The 25,891-nt window shown below is 62.0% G+C and overlaps 4 protein-coding genes across 9 annotated transcripts; 3 read left to right on the top strand and 1 right to left on the bottom strand.

Moving 5' to 3' along the window:
* The first annotated feature begins 125 nt into the window (after nucleotides 1-125).
* Nucleotides 126-3,051, top strand: TRMT12 (tRNA methyltransferase 12 homolog). Of its 2 annotated transcripts, XM_042029308.1 has the most exons (7): nucleotides 126-284; nucleotides 399-546; nucleotides 623-812; nucleotides 901-1,051; nucleotides 1,123-1,232; nucleotides 1,889-2,046; nucleotides 2,115-3,051. In XM_042029308.1, the coding sequence occupies exons 1-7, from the start codon at nucleotides 214-216 to the stop codon at nucleotides 2,559-2,561; spliced, it is 1,275 nt and encodes a 424-aa protein (XP_041885242.1). In that variant the 5' UTR covers nucleotides 126-213; the 3' UTR covers nucleotides 2,562-3,051. The 2 variants fall into 2 exon arrangements, with proteins under 2 accessions (XP_041885242.1, XP_041885241.1); XM_042029307.1 differs by having other exon boundaries at nucleotides 623-1,232.
* Nucleotides 3,052-3,550: 499 nt separating this feature from the next.
* On the top strand, nucleotides 3,551-11,142 carry SYTL4 (synaptotagmin like 4). Of its 2 annotated transcripts, none has more exons than XM_042029301.1 (17): nucleotides 3,551-3,662; nucleotides 4,727-4,874; nucleotides 5,015-5,230; nucleotides 5,761-5,870; nucleotides 6,032-6,146; nucleotides 6,308-6,415; nucleotides 6,668-6,782; nucleotides 6,890-6,980; nucleotides 7,171-7,274; nucleotides 7,384-7,470; nucleotides 7,825-8,003; nucleotides 8,194-8,296; nucleotides 9,133-9,294; nucleotides 9,728-9,833; nucleotides 10,225-10,324; nucleotides 10,564-10,772; nucleotides 10,880-11,142. In XM_042029301.1, the coding sequence occupies exons 2-17, from the start codon at nucleotides 4,765-4,767 to the stop codon at nucleotides 11,020-11,022; spliced, it is 2,058 nt and encodes a 685-aa protein (XP_041885235.1). In that variant the 5' UTR covers nucleotides 3,551-3,662; nucleotides 4,727-4,764; the 3' UTR covers nucleotides 11,023-11,142. The 2 variants fall into 2 exon arrangements, with proteins under 2 accessions (XP_041885235.1, XP_041885234.1); XM_042029300.1 differs by lacking the exon at nucleotides 3,551-3,662 and adding an exon at nucleotides 3,869-3,947.
* Nucleotides 11,143-11,486: 344 nt separating this feature from the next.
* Nucleotides 11,487-17,028, bottom strand: SRPX2 (sushi repeat containing protein X-linked 2). 3 transcript variants are annotated; one of them, XM_042029299.1, is made up of 11 exons: nucleotides 16,645-17,028; nucleotides 16,400-16,529; nucleotides 14,610-14,693; nucleotides 14,332-14,523; nucleotides 14,029-14,205; nucleotides 13,579-13,705; nucleotides 13,356-13,477; nucleotides 13,063-13,242; nucleotides 12,800-12,933; nucleotides 12,604-12,725; nucleotides 11,487-12,282 (listed from the first exon to the last, which is right to left on the bottom strand). In XM_042029299.1, exons 2-11 carry the CDS (start codon nucleotides 16,467-16,469, stop codon nucleotides 12,102-12,104), a joined length of 1,389 nt encoding a protein of 462 aa, XP_041885233.1. In that variant the 5' UTR covers nucleotides 16,470-16,529; nucleotides 16,645-17,028; the 3' UTR covers nucleotides 11,487-12,101. The 3 variants fall into 3 exon arrangements, with proteins under 3 accessions (XP_041885233.1, XP_041885232.1, XP_041885231.1); XM_042029298.1 differs by having other exon boundaries at nucleotides 16,400-17,028; XM_042029297.1 differs by lacking the exons at nucleotides 16,400-16,529; nucleotides 16,645-17,028 and adding an exon at nucleotides 15,062-15,355.
* A 1,284-nt stretch (nucleotides 17,029-18,312) lies between these two features.
* Nucleotides 18,313-23,492, top strand: TSPAN6 (tetraspanin 6). Of its 2 annotated transcripts, XM_042029295.1 has the most exons (8): nucleotides 18,314-18,452; nucleotides 18,545-18,733; nucleotides 18,916-18,990; nucleotides 19,567-19,665; nucleotides 19,890-20,045; nucleotides 20,714-20,797; nucleotides 22,497-22,596; nucleotides 22,779-23,492. In XM_042029295.1, the coding sequence occupies exons 1-7, from the start codon at nucleotides 18,366-18,368 to the stop codon at nucleotides 22,563-22,565; spliced, it is 759 nt and encodes a 252-aa protein (XP_041885229.1). In that variant the 5' UTR covers nucleotides 18,314-18,365; the 3' UTR covers nucleotides 22,566-22,596; nucleotides 22,779-23,492. The 2 variants fall into 2 exon arrangements, with proteins under 2 accessions (XP_041885230.1, XP_041885229.1); XM_042029296.1 differs by lacking the exon at nucleotides 18,916-18,990 and having other exon boundaries at nucleotides 18,313-18,452.
* The last annotated feature ends 2,399 nt before the right edge of the window (nucleotides 23,493-25,891 follow it).

Here is a 25,891-nt window from a genome sequence, read left to right as displayed (position 1 = left end):
CAGAAAGCGCTCCGGCGGGAAACGCGGGCCCGGCAGCGGCGGGGGGCGGGCGGCCGGGACTCCCCGGGAGCCAGGAACGGGGGGCGGGTGCGGCCCCGGGGATCCCCCCGGCACCGAGGAGCCGGCCTCCGGGCAGCCCCCGGGATGCAGCTTCGGGCACCGGCCCCGACGCACAGTCCCTGGCCAGCCTGACACCGCCTGGGGCTTGGCAGGATGGAAGCCACGGACGTCCCCATGGCTGTCCCTGCGCTGGCCACAGAGCGGAGGTTCGCCCAGCGCCTCAGGTGAGGGGCACCGGCAACGAGGGGGAGTGGGAGCCCTGTGCTGCTCCGGCAGGAGGGTCACAGGGCCAGCCCTGCACCAGGAGGGTCTGAGCGTGTCTTGCATTCCCCGTGCAGGGAATGCCTGGAAGAGGAGCAGCTCTTGGACGGGCGTTACCAGCTGCAGCAGGGGCCGGGGCGCCGCGTGGCGCTGCCTGTGCTGGAGGAGAAGCTCTCCCAGCTCCGCCTGCCCCCGGAGGTGCCCTGTGAGCGGGTCTGGATCCAGGTTGGGAGAGCTCCCTTGGCCCGAGCGCTGTGTGGGCGGTGGGCTCTCAGCCCCGCGTGCCACGTCCCTCCTGCAGGGCCCTGTCCCCTCCAGGGCCGCCCGCCGCCGGACGCCTGCCCAGAAGCTGCGGGATGAGCTGCGGCGGCTGCTGGGCGGCACCTGGTCGGAGGAGCTGGAGCGGGATGTGCCCCACGCCTGGCAGAGGCACGGGGACCTGGTCCTGCTGAGCGAGGACAGCTTCCAGGCTGCGCCGTGGGAGCGGCTGGGTGAGGGAGAGCAGGGTCTGCCTGCCCCGGTCCTGCCCGCGGGGCTGCTGCCCGCATTTCCCAGTCTGCCGGGACGGCTGCGTTGCAGGCTCGGCGCTCTGGGAGACGGTCGCCGCAGCTTTGGGGGCCCGGCGGGTGGCCAGGCGAGGACGGGTGATGCCGGATGGGATGCGGACCCCCAGCGTAACCCTGCTGCTGGGCCAGGATGGCTGGGTGGAGCACGTGGACAACGGGATCAGGTAGGCAGGAGCCGCAGGATGCGGCTGGTGTGGGAAGGGACTGCCCTCACCATCTCGGCGGGGTCTTCCAGGTACACCTTTGACGTGACCAAGTGCATGTTCTCCCCGGGCAACATCACAGAGAAGCTGCGTGTGGCCTCACTGCCCTGCTCCGGGGAGGTCCTGGTGGATCTCTTTGCAGGTAACGGGGACGGAGGAGGGGTCGGGCAGGATGGGCTGGCACAGAGCAGTGGCGCAGCTGCTGATGGCATCCAGGAAGACATGAAATGTCATTTGCAGCCTGGAATGAAAAATACTGAGCTCTTGTCTTGTCTGTGAGCCCTTCAACTGTCCTGGCACTGCTGTCCCTCCTGTGTCCCTGTGGCCTTTGGACACTTAGGATGTCCTGCACTCAGGTTCTGCAGAGCCGTGTTCTGTACTTGGTGCTGGTTTGGGGAATCACTTGGATCCAGAGGAAAGATTTGCCACTGTTTGTGCTTAAGGAAGTTAGTGCTTCCAATTTGTGCCACAGTGAAAGGACATGGCACCCACAAAACTGCTCTGGATTAATTAAAATAAATGGTAATCTGGACGCTTCTGCAAAGCAGGGCTGGTCTCAACCTGATGGCCAAAGACGGAAGGTAAGATAAGCCCCTCTAAACTTTTTTCAAGAGATTTTGCTTTTGAAGAAGAGGGAGGGATAAATGTCCATTTTTCCAGTGTTTGGGCTTCTTCCAATCCAGAGCAAAGCAGACTTGGAGAGCCAGGGAGGCAGTTTACATCCTGCCCTGCCCTCAGGGAGAAGTGTGGCTCTCTGGCAGATCCTTGCCCTCAGCCACTGCCACCTCCTGCCCGCAGGCATTGGCTATTTCACACTGCCATTCCTGGTTCACGCGGGAGCCGCCTTTGTCCATGCCTGTGAGTGGAACAGCCATGCTGTGGAGGCCCTGCACAGGACCCTGGTGCTGAACGGGGTGCAAGATCGCTGCCACATCCACGCTGGGGACAGCCGGCAGGTGAGCGCTGCCGCCTGGCCGCGGACCCCCTCCCTGCTGGCATCCCCTCACCTCCTCTCCTCTCCCAGCTGGAGCTGCGGGACGTCGCAGACAGGGTGAACCTGGGGCTGATTCCCAGCTCGGAGGGAGGCTGGCCGGTGGCCTGCCGCGTCCTGAAGAAGGACATGGGTGGGGTTCTCCACATCCACCACAATGTGGAGACTCCCCCCGCGCCGGCCCCGCCGCAGGCCCCGGCCCTGCCGGCTGAGCGGGGCTCTCCAGAGGCAACTGGCTCTGGGGGAGAGGCACAGCACCCAACGGAGGATGGTGGGAAGGAGATGCCGGGCGCCAGGCTCAGACCCGAGTGGCAGAGGTGGGCTGAAGCCACGGCCACACGGATCCAGGGGCTGCTGGCAGAGCTGCATGGGCGGCCGTGGCGCACCAGCATCCTGCACATCGAGGCAGTGAAGTCCTACGCACCACACGTGCATCACCTCGTGCTGGACCTTGAGTGCCGGCCAGTGCTGCCTGTATAGTTGGGCATGGGCACTGCTGGGGCTCCAGCTCCCATGGAAGGGTGGTATCAAGCACCAGGGCCAGGGAGATGCTACCAGCCGTGTCCTGCTGCCAGCCTGGATGTGCCTTGTGTCCCCTAGTTCCCAGGTGGCAGCACTGCCCAACAGTGCCTCGCCATGCCCAGGGCATCCAGGGTTGTGCTCCCATGGCAGATCCCTTCAGGATCCAGACAAGGATGCAGCGAGCTGGGGCTCAGTGCCAGTGTTCTGCCCTGGCTGTGCCAGTTGCTGCCCAGATCTTGGACACGTGGTAGCACCTTCAGCCCCATTTTCACACAGGAGAGATCCACAGGGCTGAGAAGCCTTGGGTTCCTGCTGGGTTCGTTTCAGCAGGTCAGGGACAAGCTTTGTGCTTATATTTACCAGCATGCTTTTTTAATGTACTGGAAACAAGTCTGTTCATCTCGTTTTCCTTGTATCTTTTTTACAGAAATAAGGATGTTTCTCACTACCTCTTGTTGGTGTCCAGTTAAAACGTGAACACTGGTGCAAGCATGGGGGTCTGGCCTGGGGACTTTGGGTCCTAGGGTGGTGTGTGGAGGGGCTCAGGGAGCAAAGCCTCTGTGGCATCGTCTGCCTGCAAGCCCAAAGCTCTCTACGTATTTATTGCGTGTGTACTCCCGGTGGAGCGAACCCCCGCCCCATGAGTGAGCTCCTGCTGGCCCTTTGATGTCTCCGTGGTTTTTTCCACTGTGTCAGTGTCCCATCGCTTCCCACAGGGCTAGAAGCCTCTGGCTCTCCCGTCCCTGGGGTGCGGCTGAAAGTCTGGGCAGAGCCGCGTCCTCTCGTTTGCCTTGGGCTGCACCCAGGTGGCCTCCCCCGCTGTCCTGCACGGCGAGAAACCACCTCCCCACGGGTGGAGCCCCACGCCTCGTCCAGCCGCGTGTGCTCCGAGTTCCCGTGGTGCCCGTGCTGCTGCGGGCAGGGGCGAGGCGCCGTGCGGGGACCGTATCTCTGCTGCGAAGGACAAGGGCAGCGGCTGAAGCCTTGCGGCGGGAGGACACCACGGCCGCGCCCCTGGGGCTCCCCCTTGGGCATCCCGGGGGGTCCCCCGCGGTTCGGGTGCGGGTGCGCTCTGTGCTCTGCGGGAGAAGCTGCCCACCCAGTCAGGGCCATGGGGCACCGGGCCCGCCCTGCCGAGCCGGGGGAAAGCGGGTCTGGAGCCGCAGCTCTACCGGGGGGGACCGGCCGGGGAAAGGGGATGGAGGGAGCGGGCACCGCCTCCCGCACGGGCAGCCCCGGCGGTGCCGCAGGTGCGGCGGGCGCGGCTCCTTTAAGGCACCGGCACCGCCCTCCCGTCCCGGCCCCGCTCCCGCTGCCGGGAGGCGCCGGCCGGAGCCGCTGCAGGTACCGGCAGGATCGTGGGACCGGGGGGCGCTCCGCCGGCGGGGCCGGGGGTACCGAGGGCTCCTCCGCGGACGGGGGAGGACGGGGATCCCTCGGCTGGTGGGGAATCGGGGAGAGCCAGGTGTCCCTCTGCTGTCGGGGGGTCGAGCCGCGGTGTCCCGGAGTGGGGGCAGGTCCCAGCCCCGGTGGCCGCGCTGAGAGCGCGGTGCCGCTGGCCCCGGCCCCCCCTTTCCCCGACGGAGAGGAGCCGGGGTTCCGTCCTGCCGGCCCCTCTTCCCCGAGGGACGCCCGGGCGCGGCTGCGGGGACGGGAAGGGCCCTTCCGCCGGTTCCGCCGACCCGGGCGGGGAGCGGCTGCAGCCCCCGAGCAGATGCTCCGGCTCTGTCGAGGCTGGAGCAGCCGCAGCCACCCGGGTCTCGGTGCCGCCGCCTCCGAGCCGGATCCTGTCCCTACCGCGGGTCCTGGTGCGTGTCCGCTCCCGGCGGCTCCTCGGGGTCAGGCAGCTCCGAGCCCCGGTGCGTTCGTGGGAGGGGCAGCCCGGGGCGGCTCCTTCCTGCCGGGGCTGCCCGCGGGTGCTGGGCGTCAGCCCGGTCCCACGGAGCCGGCTGAGGTCACCGGGACGGCGGGGCTGGCAGGCGGCCCGAGCCCAGCCCGGGGCAGGGCGCTGGAGACGGCGGGCGGGCCGATGTCCTGGGTGCCGCGATCCGGTCCAGCCCCGGGAACGGGCACGGGGCATCTCGCGGGGCAGGACCCGGGCTCAGCAGCTCGCATGTCCCTAGCTGGCATCTGGTGAGGGCCAGCCATCCCGGGGGGAGCGATGTCGGAGGCTGTGGATTTGTCCTTCCTGTCGGACGTGGAGAGAGATCTGATCCTGCAGGTCCTGCAGCGCGACGAGGAGCTCCGCAAAGCAGAGGAGAGGAGGATCAGGTGCGAGCGCGGCTGGGGCTGGGCAGGAGCTTGTTCCCCGCTCCGCTCTGGAAGCGGGTGGATGAGTGAGAGTGGGGGTGACGGGGGTCCCCCGGCGTCCCGGGGCGGCTCTGACAGCTCCTGGTGTCGGGTCTGAGCAGGCGCCTGAAGAATGAGCTGCTGGAGATCCGGCGCAAGGGAGCCAAGCGGGGCAGCCAGCGCTACAGCGAGAGGACGTGTGCCCGCTGCCAGCAGAGCCTGGGCCGCGTCAGCCCCAAGGCCAACACTTGCCGGGGCTGCAACCACTTGGTGTGTCGGGACTGCCGTTCCTACAGCCCCAATGACTCCTGGCGCTGCAAAGTCTGCACCAAGGAGGCGTGAGTAGCCGGGGACAGGTGGCAGGCACCTTCTGTACATGCCTCCTGTCCCCTTCCTCTTCTCAGTTGCCTCAGCTGGATGCCCCATGGCCAGCCCTTCCTAGCCTGGCTAGTCCTCTCCAGTGCAGGGCAGCTCGCTCTGCCATCACTCCTGGAGAGGGTTCCCATGTTTAGGTGACGGAGAAATGGGTCATACCCTGCTCTTGTGTCTCCCTCATGTCCACCCTGCTCCTTCACCCCCTGACTTGACTGCAGCATCCCCCTGTGCCCCTTGCACAGCCTGTGTTTCAAACATCCCGGGTTTCCTCCCTTCTGGCCTCCCCTGTCCTACAAAACTTGTCTTGCTCCTGTGTTTGCTGAGGATGTAGCTGGGCCTTTCCACTGCCCAGTGAATTGTCTCTACCCAGTCACCTGCTGATTCTGCCCACTGTGTCTGTGTTCTCCTTGGGTTGTGGCAGCACTGAGGGTGGGTTGGGGCAGGGGACAGCCCTCACTGCCCCTGACTGCCCCCACCACCCCCTGCCCTGCAGTGAGCTGAAGAAGACAACGGGCGACTGGTTCTATGACCAGAGGGTGAACCGCTTTGCCAACCACTTGGGCAGCGACATGGTACGGCTGTCCCTGCGGCACAAACCAACAGGTAGGGTTGCCACAGCAATGCCTTCTCCCACAGCCCAGTTATCTGGGAAGCTCCAGCTTTCCTCAGTGCTCCTCTGTCCAGTGTGGAGCTGGATGGGAGCAACTCCTGCTCCAGGCAGTGAGCTTGGCGCAGTGTTCCTCCTGATGCCTCTCTCCTTCCAGACAACAAAAGAGAGACTGTGGGACAAACCCTCCTACAGAAAGCCCAGCTCAGCGAGCCTAAAAGCTCCTCTGCAGTTCGGCAGCCCAGCCCCCCTGCACCCCGGGAGGGGTCCAGGTAAGAATCTCTGCTGTCCCCCATGCTGCAGGCACCAGCTCTCATCTGCTGCAGGTTTGAGAGGAATCTGCCACACCGTGCGGATCATCGGTGGTGCAGAAGCTCTCTCAGACCGACCTCCTTGCCAAACAGGACATACCTGTGGTTTTGCTTGTCTGCAGTTTGTTTCCAGATGCCTCAGACCCTCGGGATGGCAAAAGCGACACAGAGTCCATGGAAAACATGAGCCTGGATGGCTACAGACCTAGTCCTGCTGATGTGGGGGGCAGGTGAGAGGCTCCTGGGGTGGGTTGTCCTTGGCAAGACTGGCTGGCAGAGGATGAGGAGCTTCATCTGAAATGTGTTTTTCTCAGTCTAGTGAGGGGAAGCTGGCTCCTCTGGCTGGGCTGAAGCCTGTCCCTGGGCAGGCAGGTCCTCTGCTCCCCGGCTGCTACAGGCAGCTCAAGTGGCACTTCCTGGCCAGCACTTGCTCTGCCAGCTGTGCTTGTGGCCTGGGACAGACCTTTGTGTTTCCGCCACAGGAGGAACTCCCTGGAGAGAGCTGTCCCTGGAAAACAGGTTGCTGCGCCAGCAGGACCTGCCTCCTCCAGCCTGACCCTCCCTCTCCGCTCCAAAACCACGTTCTCTGATGGACGGGTGTGTGACGCTGCTCCGGCAGGCTCGGCCCTGTCCTGGGGCGTGGGGCTGGGAGCCCTGTGGGGTGCCCAGCCCTGCCCTGCTCTGAAGGGACTCTTCCTCCCCAGGATGCCACCGTGGGGACCCGCAGCAGCACCTTGGTGGATGAGCACGAAACGATATTCAAGAAGAACCCCCGTCGGGTGGTGAGGCCCGCGGGTGAGAGCTGCGCGGGTGCCATGGGTTTGGGTGCCGACACGGCCGGGGGTGGGCAGCTGCTCCTCCCTGGGCTGTGATGGACTTTCAGTGCAGATGGGAGAGGCTGGGACAGCCTCTTGTGGGAGGGAGCAGCAGGGCTCTGCCAGTCCTGCTCCGTGCCACTGCCTCCCGCTCACCACCTCTCGTGCAGACTACACCAAGTCGGTGATCGACCTGCGCCCTGAGGACCTTGTGGGGGAAGGTGGCTCTTTGGGGGACAGGAGCAAGTCAGTCCCTGGCCTCAACACGGAGCTGGTGAGACCCTCAGAGTGCCATGGAGATGGCTGCCAGCTGGAGGAGCCGAGTATCTGTCTGGCTGTGCCCGACCGCTCCCCACACAGGCAGCTTGTCTCTCTCCTTGCAGGAGGAGGAGGAGGAGGACATCGATAACCTGGTGGAGATCCACCGCCAGCGGGTGGCCCGGGGCAGCATGCGCAGTGGCACCTCCTCAGTGAGTTCTGTGGCGTGGCTGTGCTCTGCTCCACTGCAGGAGAAGTGATGGAGAAGTGATGGAGAAAGGCAGGGCCAAAGGGTTGGGTGGGAGGGAGGCAGGGCAGGCAGCTCCTGGAGGGAAGGGGCAAGAGCCTTGTGTGGGGGGGCTTCTTCCCCTTGAAGGGAATCAAAATGCAGAGACTCAACTCTGTTCCAGGGAGCCCATGTGTGGGTGGGAGGCACTTGGTGGCCATCCCCAGCCACGGGGAGGTGAATGAGGCTGTGCAGAAGAGGAACGGGGAGTAGCCTTGCTGAGGATGAACAGGGACTGTCCGGTGATCCTGTGCCTGCTCAGCCCTGCCATGTCTTCCAGAGCACACTGGGCAGCATGGTCAGCATTTACAGTGAGGCTGGCGACTTCGGCAGCGTGGCTGTCACCGGGGGCATCTCCTTCTCCCTGAGCTACGAGCAGAAGACGCAGACCTTGTTCATTCACGTGAAGGAGTGTCGCCAGCTGGCCTATGGGGACGAGGGCAGGAAGCGCTCCAACCCGTGAGAGCCAGGGGGTGATGGCTGCTGGCACCACTGGTGGTGCCCAGCTGGGTTGTGGGGTGCTCACCAGAGATGGGAGCTGTAAGTGGGAGGGTCCTGGTGAGGCAGAAGGTCTGGGGTTGCCTTGGGGAGCTCGGGCGATTAATTGTGCAGGGGACCTTGTTGAAGTGCTGCCTGTTCCTCCCTTCAGGTATGTGAAGACCTACCTCCTGCCTGACAAATCCCGGCAGGGGAAACGCAAGACAACCATCAAACGCAATACCATCAACCCCCTGTACAACGAGCTGCTGAAGGTGGGTGGGGATGGGTTGGGGTGCAGGTTCTCAGGGGATGCTGCTGGAACAAGCAAAGGGGGGGTGAGCTCCTAACCCTGCAGCGGAGTCTCTGCAGAGGACCCGTGTCTAGAGACTGCAGTCTGAAAGCTACAAAAATCCACTCGCAGCTCTGCTCTGTGCTGCCAAGCCCCAGTGCCACGGTGGGGTGGAGGCAGAGCTGCAGGTGTGAACGTGTCACGGGACATGTCCCTGGTTCCTGTGGCACTCCCCAGAGCAGAGGCATCCTGCTTACCCTGGATATTTTCTTCCATGGTGAAGGCTTCCAGGCCCCTGGAGGCAGGCTACAGTGGCAGGAGGGAGAGCAGCATGTCTGCAGGGGCAGAGATAAGACAGTTCTGGGCCCCAGGGCAGAACAACTTGGCACTGCCCTTCACCATTCCTGCTGGCTGACTCTCCCTGCGCCTGGCAGCGCACCTCTGAGGCCAGACCCTCTTGCACAGAAGGAGGTGAGAGCTGTGGTTTGGTTTTTAGGCTCCCACAGCCAGGTTTGCTGAGGTCTTGTGCTCTGGCCACCTGAGGCTTGGTGGGCTGGCAGAGCTCAGTTTGTGGTGGGATGGCCAGATGGCATGGGTCCATCTGCTGGGAGAGCACAGGCTCCTGCACCACTGCCCTGGGACTCTGAGGTTTCAACAGGCATGGAAAGGAAGAGGAACAGGCTCCTGTGTGCATCCATTGCTCCTCAAACCTGTCTTCTCTCATTCTCAGGAGCTGTGGCTGGTGATATATGCCAAGCTGATGGTATTGCCCCTGCCCTCTGCTGCCTGCTCACCAGTGGTTTTCCTCTCTCTCCCCAGTATGAGATTAACAAGTCCCTCCTGCTTGCGAGGACGCTGCAGTTCTCAGTGTGGCACCACGATCGCTTTGGCCGCAACACGTTCCTGGGGGAGGTGGAGGTCCCACTGGACGCCTGGAACTTCGAGAGCCACCTGGAGGAGTTCCTACCCCTGCATGGCAAGGTGTGCCCCTGCCACCCCAGCCCTGCTGCCCACAGCCTCCTCTGCCTGCTCCTGCTGGGGTATAGCCCTCAGTGGGCAGAGGGGTGTGGAGACCTCGGCTGAGCATTGCCAAAAGGCTTGTGCCAAATCAAATATTTGGAGATATGAAAACCCCAGTGGAGACAGCAGTGCTGTTGTAGTGAAAAAGGGCAGATCTTCTGCCGTGAGCCTGGCTTCCCTCCTCCTTGTCAGGTGATTGAGCCAAAATAAGATCCCAAAGGAGTTGGGCTACTCTGGTCATGCCGGGGAGAGTTTGCAGGCACTTGTGCCAGCTCAGCCACATCTAGGAGAAGACAAGTCCTTTGTCCCAGCCTGGAGAGGTGCTGCACACCAGGCTGTCACTGTGTGTGCCATGGCCTCTCTGCAGTGGTTGGTAATTCTCACTTCTTTGCAGATTGGCGCAGATGCTGCTGGTCTCCACCAGTACAAGGGGGAGCTGGTTGTCTCCATGAAGTACATCCCATCTGCCAAGCATCCTGGGGCTGGGAATGGCAGGAAAGGTAAGTGCTGAAGCTCCAGGATCAGTGTGTAGCCTTGCACGACCTGCTCGTGGCCATGCCAGCTGGCTCTGGATGGGGTTCACTGCAGCCTTCTCTGCAATGCCTGCAGAGCTGCCCTGGGTCAGGGCAGACCTGGCTGTCCTCAGGCTGCCTGAACCATCCCAGTGCTTCCTTGCAGCTGAACTAGGCTCGACCATTGGGCCCTGCGTGAAGCAATTTTGTCTGCCTTTGCCTCATCAGGCAGGGCCAGTACAGGAGAAGGCAAGAGGAGATGCCAGCCCGGGCTCTGCACCTGCCTCTGGGATGAAGAGTGTTCAGCAGGACCTTTCCAGAAGTTTACAGTGGTGGAAATTAAATTTGATTAATTTCTACTGTGTCGGGTTTTTCCTAGGTAAAACGGGGGACGGCGGTGAACTCCAGGTCTGGATCAAAGAAGCCAAAAACCTCACAGCTGCCAAGTCTGGGGGGACCTCAGACAGTTTTGTCAAGGGGTGAGTGAGGGTCCTGGGTGGGGGAGCGATGAGGGCACTGCTCTCCATGGCTGTATTCCCAAAGCTGCCGGGGAGCCTGGAGGAGGGCCCCTTGCAGGGTGTCATGGTCCTTGCTCCTGAGCCGTGCTGGGACAGGCAGGAAGGGGGCTCCAGGCCGTGTCCTGGGGTACTGAGGTGCCCCAGCCTGCAGAGCAGGAGGCAGCTGCCCCTGTGCTAACCCAAGGGACTGCTTCCCCCAGCTACCTCCTGCCACACAAAAACAAAGCCTCCAAGAGGAAGACGCCTGTGGTGAAGAAGACCCTGAACCCTCATTACAACCACACCTTTGTGTACAATGGTATCAACCCTGAGGACCTGCAGCACATCTGCCTGGAGCTGACGGTCTGGGACCGGGAGCCGCTGTCCAGCAACGACTTCCTCGGGGGTGTCCGGCTGGGGGTGGGCAATGGTGAGGAGCCTGGGGCCCACCAAACTGGGCACCAGCAGCCTTGCTGGGGCTGCTGTGCTGTGGGCAGGAGGCTGCTCCGGCAGGGACTTTCTCCATCTTTTTCCCAGGCGTGAGCAACGGGCAGGCTGTGGACTGGATGGACTCCACGGGCGAGGAGCTGAACCTGTGGCAGAAGATGTGCCAGTATCCAGGCTCCTGGGCAGAGGGAACACTCCAGCTCCGCTCCACCATGGCCAAGCTGAGGCCGTAGGCTGTGGCACCAGGACTGGCACTGCTGTCGGGAGCCGTGCTTGCTGCACAGCCTGGCAGGGCTGCCAACTGTGGGTTGGGTTTTTTTTCTTACACTTTAATAAACATGACCTTCTCTAAACAGGCTTGGGCAGATAGTCTTCTTGGCCTAGCTTCGTTTAAAGGGTTTTTCTCTTGTCATAAGCCTTGTACCAGATTTCAGGCTGAACTGGAGTCCTTGTGGACCCTCCCTTCTTCTCCCCCAGGCAAAATGCTTTGAAATGTCATTGTGTTCTTATTTCTTCCCATTCTTTTTCCTACCACCCCATTTCACAGTCTGCTCTCTCCTTGTCCTCTCCACCCTCTTCCCCATACACAGTCCAGCCCCAGCTGCAGCACGGGATGGGTGGAACTGTGTGGGGTCAGCCTGGGGAGTCCTGGAAAACATTTGTTTTCCAGGCCTCTCAGTGACATATGTGCCAGCACTGACTTTTATACAAATTTATTTATTTCTAGTTAATATTCTACTGCCAAAGCAGTTCCCAGAAAGGGTTCCCTGTAGGTGGTGGGAGAGGGAGTGAGTGGCAGGGGAGATGCCAAACCCTTTGGGGTGGATTGCACGCTGGCTGGCTGCTGTGGGCTCTGCTGAGCACGGGGCCATTTGCTTTTAATAAGGGCTTTTGGAGTGGGAGGCATCAGGTCCAGGTTGTGCACAGGGTGAGCTGTGGGGAGGCTGAAGCTGCTGTGTTAGAGGCTGTCACACTGCTGGCCGGCCTGCCCTCCCTGCCCTGCCCGTGCCCCTCTGGCTCCCTGTCTCCTCCCTGCCCTGGCATTTGAGCAGGGGCACTCCAGCATCTCCTGCCATGGTCCTGGTTGGGCTGAACCATCCCCCAGCTGGAAACAGCTCCGGGCTGCTGGGCAGTGGGACGCTGCTGGCACACAGTCCCTGCTCGCCTCTCTGTGCCAGAACAGCCAGAGAGGGGCTCCCCTTCCCCGGGGTCCTTGGCACCCTGCTCCTCCTCTACAGTGGGCGACTAGAAAAGCAGAAAGGAAGGTGTCCCTCCCCTGAGGGCAGTGGCGGGGGCTCTCCCTGGCGCTGGCTCACTCGCAGGGATCCCCGCTCTGTGCCCGCCGGGCCGCCTCGCGCTCGCTCAGCAGGTACGTGTCGATGAACACGAAGAGCTCGTCGGGGCTCACCGGGGAGATGTAGCGCTCGCGGTCGGTGCCCGCCTTGTCCAGCAGCACCGCGTTGAAGTGGGAGCGCGTGAGGTGCAGGAAGCGCCTGCAGGTGCAAGGGGGGGTCGCTGCTCAGGGCTGGGGGCATGCACTGAGGGCTGAGCCTGCCCACCTCTTGCAACCATGCTCAGATCCCCCAGGAGTGGGGGCTCCCATCCTTTCCTCGGGGCTGTGATCTCTGGGAAGCTCTGGTGATACTGCATTCAGACTTGCAGGGGGGTCCCCCCATTGCACGAGCCCCTTTGGTGCAGCAGAAAGGGGCTGTTCATGAACCCAAGTGCAACCTCATGCTTTGCCATTCCTAGAGGCATTCCCTGTCCCCTCAAACAGGCACCTGGCTCTGCAGGACAGCCCCCTGTCTCCCTACCTGAGCTCCTCGATGATGCCGAGGGACAGGCGGTGCTCCCGGATGCGTCCCACCTCGTGTGGGGGCTGCCCCACCAGCTCGACGGTGGTGACGTGGCGCAGGTCCAGCCCGCAGGCAGCTTGCTGTGTGGGAGGGGGACAGTGAGGGGCTGCTGGATGTGGAGGTGGGGAGGCAGGCAGCAGGAAGGTCTCCTCACCTGCAGCATGGAGATCTGCATCTTGTAGTAGCGGTTTGAGGGGTCGGGGGCTGAGATGACAAAGAGGCGGCGTTTCTCATGGAACTGATCCAGCAGGCTGGCGGCTGAGTTCACATCCGTGTTGATCTGCATGGCTGGGGTAAGAAACAAGTGTGGGGGGAGTTGCCATCGTGGCTCCCATCACCCCTTTGACCCATCAGGCAGCATCCCCCGAAGCGCAGGGCATCGGCAAGGGCAGCTCCTGCCCTGCCCGCACCACTTACGCGCACAAAGGGGCTGGGAGCCCGTCCACTGCTGGGTGGACTGGCAGACCCGCAGGGAGGTGCCCTGGCGCTCGTAGCCCCCGTCGCACAGGTACTCGCAGGTGGCACCGTAGTTGTTGCCGTCGGAGGTGCAGGAGATGTACCCGTTCTGCGGAGGCTTCAGGACAGGGCAGCGCCTCACTGCACGGAGGGAAGCTGGCTGAGGGCTGGGGCTGATGGAGCGCAGCCCCAGCAGTGGGTGTGGAGCCTGGAGCTGGGGAGAGCAGCAAGCGGCCCCAAGGGAGCCCTCTCACCTTGGACACGGATGCTGAACTTGCAGCTGGCTCGGTTGTAAGCCTGGTCGTGGGCGGTGTAGCGGATCACATGCTCTCCTTCAGGGAATTCGGAGCCGGGCTCCGGGCCCCGCAGCATCACCCTGCACCCAACAGGCGGGTTTCCCCATCAGCACCCCGGGCAGGGGCACCCGGCACGGCCTCCAGCCCTCGCTGGCAGGGCCTGCAGCACCTCTGCCCTCACCTCTTGATGACTCCGTCAGCAGAGTCCCTCACGCGGGGAGGGTCCCAGTAGACAGTGGCAGTCAGTTTGCCTGGCTCTGCGATGCGCTGCCGGGAGTCTGGACAGCGGATCTTGGGAGGCTCCATATCTGCCCAGAGGGAGGAGAGGTACTCATGGAACCTGTGGATATCTTAGCTGAGCTATGAGAACGAGGCACCAGCCCCGGTGTTGAACCACCCCAGGCACCTCGGAGCCATTTGGGCCTGCTGTAAAGCCAGCGCTGACTGCCCCAGTCCCGGGCTGGTGCCAGTGCTTCAGGGCTAATGGCATTGCGGGGAGCAGCAGGGACAGGGGTCCCAAGGGAGGAAGGTGCAGGGAATGTCCGGGTTGGATGTGAGGTGACACCTGCAGACACCCCAGGAATGAGCAATCAGCCCCTGCGTGCCCCAGCAGCGTGGGGTGAGAATTTACCTACACAGATTGGCTCGCTCCCGCTCCAGTGCCCATCCTCCATGCAGACGCGACTCCGGTCACCCTCCAGCTGGTAGCCGGGCAGGCAGGTGTAGTCACAGCGGGAATCCATCTGCACGCCTGCTGAGCACACGTAGGAGCCCCGCAGCACCGCTGGCAGCACGTGGCACCGGATTTCTGGGATAGAGAGAGCAAAGAGGGGAGGGAAGCGGCTGCCGGCCATGCGAGTGGGCAGAGCACCCCGGACTGGCCGCGGTGGGGGCCTGTGGGGATGCTGGCAAGGCAAGGGCCGGGGACACTCACGTCGGCAGTACGCCATCCCGGACCAGTGGCGGCTGGGCAGGCACTGGACAGCACTGGGACCCACCAGCCGGTACCCGCGGGTGCAGCTCAGCTCGCAGCGTGTCCCCAGGCTGCTGCGGTAGGAGCTGCCCCGGGGCGAGTAACAAGTGGCCTCTCCGCGGTGGATGTTGAGCGTGGCACACCACTGGGGCACTGCGGGAGAGCAGGGAGGTGACAGAGGAACCTGCCGTGCCTCGGTTTCCCCATGAGGACCCAAAGGATGGGTTGGGTGCTGTTACCTCTACGGTAGTCCAGGGCAGGCTCAGGGGGGGGTTCTTCTGCGTACACCTCGTTGGTGTGACTCTCCAGGTAGTAGCCAGACCCTGGGGAGGAGGGAAGAGACGAGCAGGCTGCGGGGTAGCTCGTGGCTGCAAAACGTCCCGCAACTCCCGACAAGCAACCCCAGCCCTGGGCAGACCCTGTCCTTGGGACTGCTGTCAAGGGTTAAGCCGGGCAGACCGCGAGCCCAGTCCCGAGCGACATGGTGTGCCCTGGCACCAGCCGCAGACTAAACAGCGGCAGGAGCAGCCGTGGTTGTGGCAGGAAACGGGTGCTGGCGCGGAGTGGGCTGGCACCGACCCCCAGCTTCGTGCTGCCGGGAAGTCCTTCCACCCGCTCCCATGGCACCATCACTGCCACGGGGCATCCCAAGGGAAGGAAGAAAGCTGCCCTTTCCTGCCCATCCCCTCACCAAGGCAAGGGATGGTGAGCACGCTGCCCGGCCGGGGCTGGTGGGGATGCAGCCTCTTGCCCGTGCTCCAGGGAAGGATGAAGCTGCTGAAGGGGCTTGGCCGGAGACGCTGGCCCCACGCCACCCGTGCTGCGCAGAGGGGCCCCACGGACGGGGCGAGGACAGCCCTGCGCCATCCTTGCGGGCCGCCCCCGGGCGCGCACCGTGCCTTCATGGGCAAGGTACTCGCCGGCGGGGAGGGACCCGTGCAGGGGGAGAGGGCTGACGTCCTTGCCCGCGGCCCCTCGGCGCCTCGGCCGGCCGCGGCATTCCCCAGCACTGAGCTCACGTTTCCGCCGCGTTTCCGCTGGCCCCCGCCAGCGCTGCCCTCTCCTCGCCGCCAGCCCAGCCCGCCGCGCTCCCCTCCGCCGTGGCGGGGATGCTCGGCCCGGGAAGGGACCCCAGGCACAGCGGCAGCCCCGCCGTGGCTGCACCCAATCTCCCCTTGTCTCTGCTCTGGGTTTTGGGAAGGGGATATCCGCCAGGGCCAACCCGAGCAGAAGCCCCGCCGTCACGGGTAGGAAACTCCATTACGAATCTTTCCAACATGAACTTTACTATGGAGCTTCGCACTCGTTTTCACAAAGCGTTTGTCCTGCTGCTGTTTTCACACGCTGCCATGGATGCCTCGGGGAGCAGAGGAGCAGGGATGGTACCCATGGGGGCGGCAGTGGGGATGTGTCCGTGACCGGCTGAGCAAAGGTGTTTTCCGGGGGGGCTGCCAAGACTCCCCCCGGGGTCCTGGGGACGGAGTGCACTGTGTCCCCGCAGGTAGATGCGCCATTTGATGGTGATGTTTCCTTCTACTGCAAGCGCTGCCTTTTCCTTCTCACCTGGGGCCAGCTCAGCCCCGGCTGCACCGGGCAGGAGCATCCCCAGCCAGGCGTGCTGGCAGCATGGCCAGGGAAGGTGGAAACCCCCTCAAACAAGGCTTGTGACGTGGTGGTCCAGCCGTGGCTGGGTTGGGACTGTGTGCTCCATCCAGCAAACATCTGCCGGCCGATGGCCCCCGTGGGAGCAGAGAGTCAGCGGGAAACTGCGCTCCCGCAGGCGGGGGTGTGAGGAAGAGAGGCTGGTTTTCTACTCCTCCCTGAATGAGTATCCCAGCATCCCCTCCATTCCTCCCTGCACCCACAGCTCGCCCGCACAGCACCCCATGCCCTCCGTCACTGATGCTCTCCTGGCACCGCTGCACCCCGGCACCCTCCGTCCCTTCCCAGCACGAGCCCTCAGCAGGAGCAGAGCCGCACAGGCTGCCACCCCAGGAGCCCCGCTGTGCCCGCACAGCCCGGCACTCACCTTCATGCCACGTGGATGACACCAGCCTGGCAAGGACAACCAGCAGGATGGGGGCTGCCTCCTGCGCCATCCTGGGGAACCGGGGTGGGCAGCCCGCCTGTCGTGCGGAGTCCGGGAGCGGCCGTGAGCCCTGGCGAGGATGGAGACGAGCTGGAGGCAGGATGACGGCCCCCTCTGTCGCCTTGTCACTGCACAGATGTCTGTCCCTCCTGCCTGGCTGCTCTGCTTGTGCTGAGCAAACTTACTTTCCCCCTTAGCTGCCCATCCCAAACATTCAAAAGCCGTGAGTCAGGCCCAAAATGATGAGATTGTAAAAAATAATAAATCCCAGGATCGCCCGTTTTCCAACGCGCCTCCTGCTTCTCCGGGGCTTTAAAAGGTTGTAAGAGGTTTTCTTCTGCAAGCAGAAGAGCCAGAAGCCTGTTTAGACACAGGAGAGAGCCAAACCGAGCCTGTGCCAGCCCTGACGGGCTCCGGGAACGGGGGCCTGCAGGGACGAGCACAAAACCGCAGGAGCCAGGTCCCCTTTCCCACCTCTCGCCAGGAGGGAGGGAGAGACCCCGCTGCAGACGGGAAGGCTCCGGAACCGCTCCCGGGGCAAGCGCTTGCAGCTGGGGTCTGTTTCCCGGCTGAAGTTCAGCCCCCGCGAGGCAGAGGCACCGCAGTGCCTTTGTCAGGACCCGCTGCCCCGCAGCCCGCGGTGTTGGGGTCGGGCGGGAGGCACGGCAGGAGCTGGAGCCACCCGGGATTTGGGCTCGAGGGCACGGGACCGCGTGGGCAAGGAAAAGCGGGCCATGAGCCTGGCACGGACAGGTAGGAGCGCTCGCGTGGGGTGTGCAGAGGAGGATGTGCTGCTGTCTCAATGGGCTAATTATGTAGCGGCCAGGCTGGTGAGCGCGCTAATTAATAACCCGCTGTCCTGGGCAGGGCAGGGCAGGCGGGAGGCCCCGTGTGGGGCTGCTGCTGCCGATTGTGGGGAGCCCACAGCCCCCGCAGCCCGGACACATGCCCGGGAGGGCTCGCCCCGCGGAGGGCAGGAAGCCCGGCGCTCGTTAGCATGGCGGTAATGCCGTGTGCTGGGGCGCGGGGTGGCTGTCCCGCTGGACACCTGGACAGGGGGTGGGGCACGCTAGGGCTGCATCAGCAGAGCAGGGACTGGCTGGCACCGGGCAGGAGGTGGCACGGGACAGGCGGGGGGTGGCACCGGGGAGGCAGGGAATGATGGCATGGGTCGGGCAAGGGGTGGCACAGGGTAGCACGGGGCAGACGGGAGGTGGCAGCGGGTGGCACCAAGCAGGTAGGAGGTGGCATGGGAGAAGCAGGAGGTGGCACAGGGGAGGCAGTGGGTGTCACTGGAGAGGGAATGACACGGGCTAGGCACGGAGTGGCACCGGACAGGGGGTAGTAGGGAAAGGCACGGGGTGGCACCGGCCAGGCAGCAGATGATACCGGACAGGAGGTGACAGAGGACAAGCAGGGGGCGACACCGGACAGGAGGTGACACCGAACAAGGGGGTGTCCCAGGACGGGGGGTGTCATTGGACAGGGGGTGTCCCGGGACAGGGGGTGTCACTGGACAGGGGTGTCCCAGGACGGGGGGTGTCCCAGGACAGGGGTGTCCCGGGACGGGGGGTGTCATTGGACAGGGCGCCCCCTGTGGGAGGAGGGGGGAGTAGCACCGCGCCTGCTGGCGCGCTCGGCCCTTTCCGTGAGCACTCGGGCACGTCCGGCGGGAGGCGGGGCCGGAGGCGTGTCGGGGGCGCGTTCCCGAGGCCCCGCCCGGCCCGTCCTGGCCCCGCCCGGCCCGTCCTGGCCCCGCCCGGCCCGGCCCGTTCTGGCCCCGTTCTGGCCCCGTCCTGGCCCCGCCCCGCCCCGCCCCGGCCCGTCCTGGCCCCGCCCGGCCCGTCCTGGCCCCGCCCCGCCCCGCCCCGGCCCGTCCTGGCCCCGCAGTCGCCCCGTGTCGGCCATGGCGTCCCCGTCGCGGCGGCTGCAGACGAAGCCGGTCATCACCTGCCTCAAGAGCGTCCTGCTCACCTACACCTTCGTCTTCTGGGTAAGCGCCCACCCTACCCCCCGGCAAGTCGCGGCCGCGCCGCTCTGTCGCGACAGTCGCGAGCCACTGCGGCTTTCCCCTCTCCCCACCAGGTGTCGGGCATTGTGCTGCTGGCCGTGGGCATCTGGGGCAGGGTGAGCCTGGCCGTCTACTTCTCCCTGTTGGACGAGAAAGCCACCAATGTCCCGTTCGTCCTGGTGGGCGCTGGCACCGTCGTTGTCCTCCTGGGCACCTTCGGCTGCTTTGCCACCTGCCGCGGCAGCACCTGGATGCTCAAGCTGGTGGGTGGCCTGGGACAGGGTGGGATGGAGCCCCATCCTCTCCTGATCCATCCCGACCCATCCCGACCCATCCCGAAACATCCCATCCTACTCCTGTCTGATCTCATCCCAACCCTACCCTGTCCCGTCCTGTCCTACCCCATCCCATCCACCGCCTCCCATCCCACCCTTTCTGCCCGCAGTATGCAATGCTCCTGTCCCTCATCTTCCTCATCGTCCTGGTGGCCGCCATCGTGGGGTTCGTCTTCAGGCACGAGGTGAGTCTGGGTGGCCACTGCCGCCTCCCAGTGCTGCAGAGTGAGTTTGAGGCTGCTTTTAACCCAAGGGCAGTTGCAGATGTCACTGGAGGGACGGAGGTGCTGCTTGGGAGCGGTGCTTAGTTTAGTGAAAGTGGGGATAAACCAGCACAAGGAGCAGCTTGGTCCCTGTAAGGACCCAGAAGGACAAGCCTGGGTGCAGGGTCAGCCCAGCACAGCACGCTGTCCCTCCATCAGAGCAGGCAGAGTAGCCCTGGACTGTAATTTCTGGCTTTGGTCTATCTTCTGCAATAATTTCAGTAATTAAAGCTCCTCGGAGGGTTCCTGTGCTGCGGAGCAGCCTGCTTGGGAGGGAGCTGGCACGGCGCAGGTCCGTGTTATTACAGGCAGCATCCCTGCTGCCACAGTGCAGCCAGCCTGCCCTTTAATACAGCCTCTAATTGCCTGGTGGCTGGGAAATGTCTGCTGGCCGTGGCCGGAGTCATTCCTGCCATCACCGAGCGGTGACTAACGCGGGGACGCGGGTCCTGCGGGGCAGGAGGGGACGGCACCGCTGCTGAGACCTCTCTCTTACAGATAAAGACAAACTTTGAGAGTAACCTGAACCTGGCCTTGGAGGATTACAACGTGACCGCGGACCGGCACAGCGAGGCCGTCGACACCATCCAGAGAACGGTGAGAGCCCCAGGCTGGCGTCTGGCTGCCAGCAGGTGGGAATGCTCCCCTTGGCCCAGGGTGTTCCCTTGGACCTCTGGGACATTGGCATCCCAGTCACAGGCTTTGGAATTTGGCAGATGCTGGGTGAGATGGGCAAGGGTAGGGGAGCCATGGCAGTGATGGTGGGATTGGGGTCAGTTCCCTGGTGTGACCAGGTTCCCCAAATGTGCTTCCCACTCCAGCTGCACTGCTGCGGGGTGCAGAACTATTCTGACTGGGAGAGGACTGAATACTTCAGCCAGAGGGGCATCCCCCGGAGCTGTTGCAAGAACCAGAACGACTGCTCGGAGGAAGATCTGAAAGACCCAAACAAGGCGAAGCTTAAAGTGTTTGTGGATGTAAGTTAAGCTCAGAAAAATCCGCCTGCCAGTTCTGGAGATGGGGAGGGCAGGGACGGGTGTGTAGAGAAGGGCTAGTCTGTCCCTGGCCGGCTTGAAAGGAGAACTGCCCTATTGATGCAGATGTTCAGTGGCCCAGGGACTCTCTGGAGTGGAGGTAGGGTAAGGGTATGGAGTCCTCCCTTCTATCTGAGGTTCCCCTACTCCTTCCTTTGAGATCAGGGACCAGCCAGACCCAAGCACTGGCCTTTGGGGATGGTGTTTTGAAGAGCAGGTGAGTAAGGAAGTAGTTTCCAGTGAAGTTTGTTTCGGCAGTGCTGACATCTCCCATCGGTGCAAAGTCCTGACCCGGTGGTGAGTGTGACCTCATCAGCGGGGATGGCTGAGTGATGATGCAAGGAGCGTTCCTCTGATGAGTCACCTTGCTCAGGCTGGGAGCAGCCCAAGGGCAGTGCTCCCCTTGATAAGGCATCTGGGCTGGGAGACTGGCTGGGGCAGCCCTGATAGGGAAATGGCTCTGCTGAGGTCTGGTGGGAGGGGGGCAGCCAGGACCCCCCTGCTGCCTGCACAGGAGCATCTTCCCCTGGAGCTGCTGGTGCTTTGGGGAGGAGCTGGTTTGTACTCCTGGGGGAGGAGTACTCCAGGTGCTTATTTTGCCCCCTCTGCAGGGTTGTTTTTTCCTGGTAACATCAACAATGGAGTCCAAAATGAGCGTTGTGGCCGGAATCTCCTTTGGCATCGCGTGTTTCCAGGTAAATCTCCCTTGTCTGGCTTGGGAGGAGTGCAGAGTGACGCTAGCATGTCTCCAGAGGTATTTAATTCTGGTGCAAAGTCTGGTGTTTACAAAAGGCACGGTTGGTTTCAGCCAGGGAGGAGCAGCTACTGTGTGGATTCCCCTTGGGTTTAATCTGCCTGCTGTGCAGGGCCCAGTCTCTTACACCCAGGGCTGAAGCCACAGCTCTATTTCCTTGAGCCCAGGTTTATTTGGAAAGAGTTCCTCTCTGAAACAACCGACTTCAAGGAAAAACAAACGGAGATGGACAAACTCTCTGCGCCTGCTGTTGGCAGGGATCAAATTTGCGCCCTTCCTTTTCCTGCCCACCCACCACTGTTATCAGGAAGGTGTTTTGGCATCGCTTCTGTGTGGTGGGGTCCCTGTGAGTGCCCGTGGGGCACCACCTGTGCTGGTGGGCGACCGCCCCACGGGCTACCCTCCCCTGCCATTGCGTCCTCTCCCTCCCGCTCCCCAGTGTCTCCTTCAGTTTATCCTGCAGGACGCTTCCTGCAGGAGCCGCAGCAGCAGCGTGCTCGGCAGCCCCAGCCCCGGCAGGAAACGGGAGGCCCCTGCCCCCAGCTCAGCCACGCCGGGCACTGACGCTGCGCTGGGCTTTCCCGAGGTGCCGAGGGCTGTCTCGGGATGTGGGATGTGCAGCTGGCCTCCTGCTGGCCTTGGCTTTGGAGGGGCTCACATTCTGCCTCCCCTTGACCCGGCACGCACAGGCCGTGGTGTGAGTGCCAAGGCGCTGGGACCACGGGCTGCCTGCGCCGGCCTGGGGAGCAGGAACCCCGCCAGGATGTTCAGCTGTAATGAGCTCGTCACTGTGTGCTTCCCGTGAGGGATGGACTGAACTGGGGGAGAGGTGGGAGCTCACAGCCCTTGGCTGCAGCTCAGGCTACTGAGTGCTTCGGGAGAGCCGGAGCCGCTCTGCTGTGCCCGGCTGCTCGCCCCGCTCCTCTCCTCGGCTGGGCTGGTCTCGCTCTGGGCTACTGAGATGTGGCTGATACGGGAATGGTGAACTGGACACACACTCCCAGCTGCAACATTATCTCAGCTGATGGCAGGCTTGGGAACTGTAACCAGCTCCTAGCTTTTATTGCCTCTTCAGCAAGCTTGGCTGAGTCATGCATCTGACAGGGACACGTTGTGCTGATGTGCCTCTAACTTTGCTTGTGGAGGTCAGTCAGGGAGGATCTGGCCCTGCAGTCTGCACAGGTGCTGGGAGGCTATGTTGTGATAGCAGAGCATGTTGTGATAACAGTACCTTCCTGATGTGAGAACAGCAGCCTTGCTTCCCCACTGTCCTTGCAACAGGGAGAGGTGCTGCCACTCTCCGGTGGCTGTGTAATTGGCTGTGACACTCCTGATATCTGTGTAATCTCTGCAATTACCGTAAAACAGTACATGCTTCATGAAGCAAAATGTAACAGGATGGGACCTGGAGCATCCCTTGTGAGGAGCTTGTTTAGTTGGTGCCTGACAGATCTGGTGCAGCAGCCACTTTCGGTGATTCTGAAGCAGGGTGCAGCAGCCCTTGCTGTGGTCTGTAAACCCCACTGTCCATCCTTGGATTTCCTAAAGCCCTGGATCAATTTGTCAGGTTTTCTCCTGAAAACACCTCTCCCTGGTGTGGCTACCTCTGACATGTGGGGTTTGTTTTTTCTTTTTTTCAGTTGATCGGCATCATTCTCTCCTGCTGCCTGTCCCGGTACATCACAAACAATCAGTATGAGATGGTGTAGCTGGCCCTCAGTGCTCTGTGCCTGTGGCTCGGTATGTCTGTAAGCTTGGTGGGCTGCCTCTGCCCCCCTGGCTGCTGCTGGTCACCCCTGGGGTGGGGGTACCATGTGTGGGGGGTGTGGGATTGGAGGGTACCTGCAAGGCCATGTCTGCTGTGTCATTTTACCCTGTGTATAAACCCATCCTGTCTGTTAACTCTGCTGTGTGCGTTTCAGGGAATGGCTGGGGAGGAGGCCTCCACCTCCAGTTTTCCTCTGGATGCCGCATCGTGAAATCTTGCTTTGAACTGACTGATCTTCTTCTCAAATAGCTCATAGAAAGGAGTGCAGCAGCTGTCCTGGTGCACTCAGGGACTTGTCCTGACACTACTCTGCTGTGCCACTGCCTGGGATAATTGGTGTAGCTGTGGTGGCTGCAGCCAGGGCGCTCCTCTGGGTGCTGCGGCCCCTGGCCCTTTCCCCAAGTGCCCCACTGTGCTGAACAGACCGTGCTGGTGGCCTCTTGGGTGTCCCAGTGCTCATCTTCAGTGCCTCCATTGGGAAAGAGATGCTTCCCCTTCCCTCTGGCAGCCCCTTGATGTCCTCTCGCTCTCCAGACACGGTTGTTCTTGAGATAGGGCTGTTAAAACGCAGTCCTGCCTGCCTGAAGCCTTGGCTCAGCAAGGTTGTTGCCAAGCTGTCTCATCCCTCCCCTGGGTTTTATATACTTTTTTATAGTTGTACTTCTTTAAGTACAGGCTGTAGTGGTTCTTTGTAAGCTGTAGCGAGGTTTGGTGATGTAGCTCCTGGTGCCTTTACCTTGGTAGGTGTCCTTGCACCGATTCAGCTGTGACTTGATTGTCAGTATTATATGCTGCTTCAACTCATTTTATGTATTGAGTAGAATTCTTTTGTCCTGAGACACAATAAATACTAAGATATTTTACTCTATGAAACCTCCTTGACTTTTCTTTTCATGTCCTGGGAATTCCTCTGCTTGAAGAGCAGCAAGTCCCCCCAGGGGTGATCCGCTCACTCTGGGCCAGCCAGGAACCTGTGCCCATTGCAGCTTGCATTCCTCCAACGTGCACTGGTGCACTTGGGCTTGCAAATAACATCTGTAATTGAATTTTCTTCATAACCGGGGTTGTGTAACCATGCTGGAGCAGAGGGCCTGGAGCACTCCAGCCCAGGAGCCGTGGGTAAATTCAGCCCAGTGTGAACATGTGCATCCTCGGCCTGCTGGCTGCTGGCTCGGAGCAAAGGGCAGGGCAGTGCCAGGCCCCAGCTGCTCCCCAGGGCAAGAAATGTGGATTTAAGCTTTTGATTTCATTTGTTACTGCTCATTTTTGGGCTGTTTTGTCAGCAAGCCTCTGCCTTTGTGAGCCTGGTGCTGCGGTGCTGCAGTGAAGCACCTCCCTGCCAAGCTTGGGGGATTTTTGGGTCTCAAGCACCGACCTCAAATGAGTTGTGTCTGCCTGGATGCAGGGCTGCCTGTTCTGTTCCTAGAGGGAGGAGGCAGGTGTAAACAGAGCAGTGAAGCCATGGTAGCAGTGGTGGCCCTTTGTCAGTGTCACTCCTCTGGCAGACGCTGCCTCGGCGCTGGGTGAGCTGCCCCAGCCCAACAATGACCCCGTACGGGCCAGCCTCACTGCTGACGGAAGAGCCTGGAGGGAAACACCCAAAATCCTCCTGTTGCATTTAACCCAGGTGAGTAAATCAGACTGTTGTCAGCTCCTGGCTGGCTGAAAGCCTCCTGGCTTGGGATGGTGAGGCAGAATGCGTCAGAGCATGGAAGCCAGGCTGGAGATTGGCTGACGACAATGAACGGATGGATGGAGACAGGGCAGGGGCATGTGAGAAGCAGGAACAGATTTGGATAAACCCATTGTCATCTTAAAGCCTGCACAGAGGGAAGGACCCTGCCCTGGTCCGTGCCCCTGCCTCCGCAGGCAGATTCCTTCCTGGGGCAGCTGGTGGAGGTGATGCCAGGTGGTTGGGGATGGTTCTGGGAGAGGGTGGCATGAGGAACCTGGAGGTTTCCAAGCAGCTGCCCAGCTGGGAAACCAGCATGGGTTGTGCCAACCTGGGGAATGTGGAGGCTTGTGCAGCCTGCTCATCCCCACAGGCAGCAAAAGCACTGCAGCCATCAGAGGGTGTGGGTCTTCCCTGGTTAAATAGCACTTATGTAGACAACTCACTCTAATTTGGAGAGACGTTCTGTAGGTACAGGCATGTGCTGCGGGAGGTGCCAGGCACACTGGGGACACTGATGTCCTGGCAAAGGCACTGGGTGCACCTTGGTCACCTCTCTGGACATCCTGAGCAGGGACAGAAGCATTGCTGGCTGGCTTTGGTTTCTTGCAACAGCTGTGGCTGGGTGGGTTTCACACATCCCCCCGCTGTGTTTGAACCTCCCCTCTCAGTGGGGTAAAGGTCTCAGGGGATTTGTCAGAAACACTTGGTGTCCCCAAGGCTGGTTGGTGTCCCTTGGGATGCCATGTGGGGAGCTCTGCTGCACTGTGTTCCCGGTGTTTTAACCACATTGTCAGTGCAGCCGTGAACAGGGAGGAAGAGAACTGCCCTTAAAATATGCTCACATCCCCATGGGAGCTGCGGGGTTGTGACAGGGGTCTGGCAGCCCTGGGAACACCACATCTGGCACCTGTCTCTGCTCCCTCCCCTGTCTGTATGTTCTGGCCATGGCAGCGTGCACTCCCTTGGTGACGCTGAGAGGGCTTTGCCTGGTGACACCTGCAGGATGTCAGAGCTCCTCAGCAGCAGCTGCCTCCCTGGGATGAAATCTGGAACCTGGGTTTGGCATGAGCCCCAAGGTCATGGGCAGAAGAAGTCTGCCCAGGGGTGCACGGGGATTTTGGTGTAGCAGTGTCGTGCTCAGGGCAGCTGCAGTGTCAAGGACTTCCTTCTTCCCTCCTGCCATTCAGGTGTTGCCCATTTGTTGGTGACAGGGCTGGGGACAGCTGGTGGCACTTGGGGTCCTCCACAGGAGTGGACTCCCTCTGACTTTGGCTGCTTGGCTCCTCAGGGAGCTCCTTGTGCCAGCTTCTCCCTGTACCTGTGCTGCGCACAAGTCCAGAGGGGCTGGTGGCACCCTGAGCTGTCAGTAACAACTACTGAACACGTCAGAGCATGCTGGAACAGAGGGTCAGGACATGCTGAACAGCCACCAGCACCATCAGGGAGCAAATTAGGCACGTCTGCACGTTCCCAGTGAGGCGAGCGCTGGCGGTGCCCGTACCTGAGTTATGGATGCTCCTGACGAGGCAGCCACGCAATTAGATCACTTCTCAGACCCATTAAGCATCAGACTGAGACTAAATGACTTTCCA

This window comes from Corvus kubaryi, unplaced genomic scaffold (assembly GCF_017639235.1).
Source record: "Corvus kubaryi isolate FWS band 111438036 unplaced genomic scaffold, C.kubaryi_AGA036_p1.0 37322, whole genome shotgun sequence".
In the NCBI taxonomy this organism is placed as follows: Eukaryota; Metazoa; Chordata; class Aves; order Passeriformes; family Corvidae; genus Corvus; species Corvus kubaryi.
The sequence above is the reverse complement of the archived record's forward strand: the minus strand, read 5'-3'. Positions and strand labels throughout refer to the sequence as shown.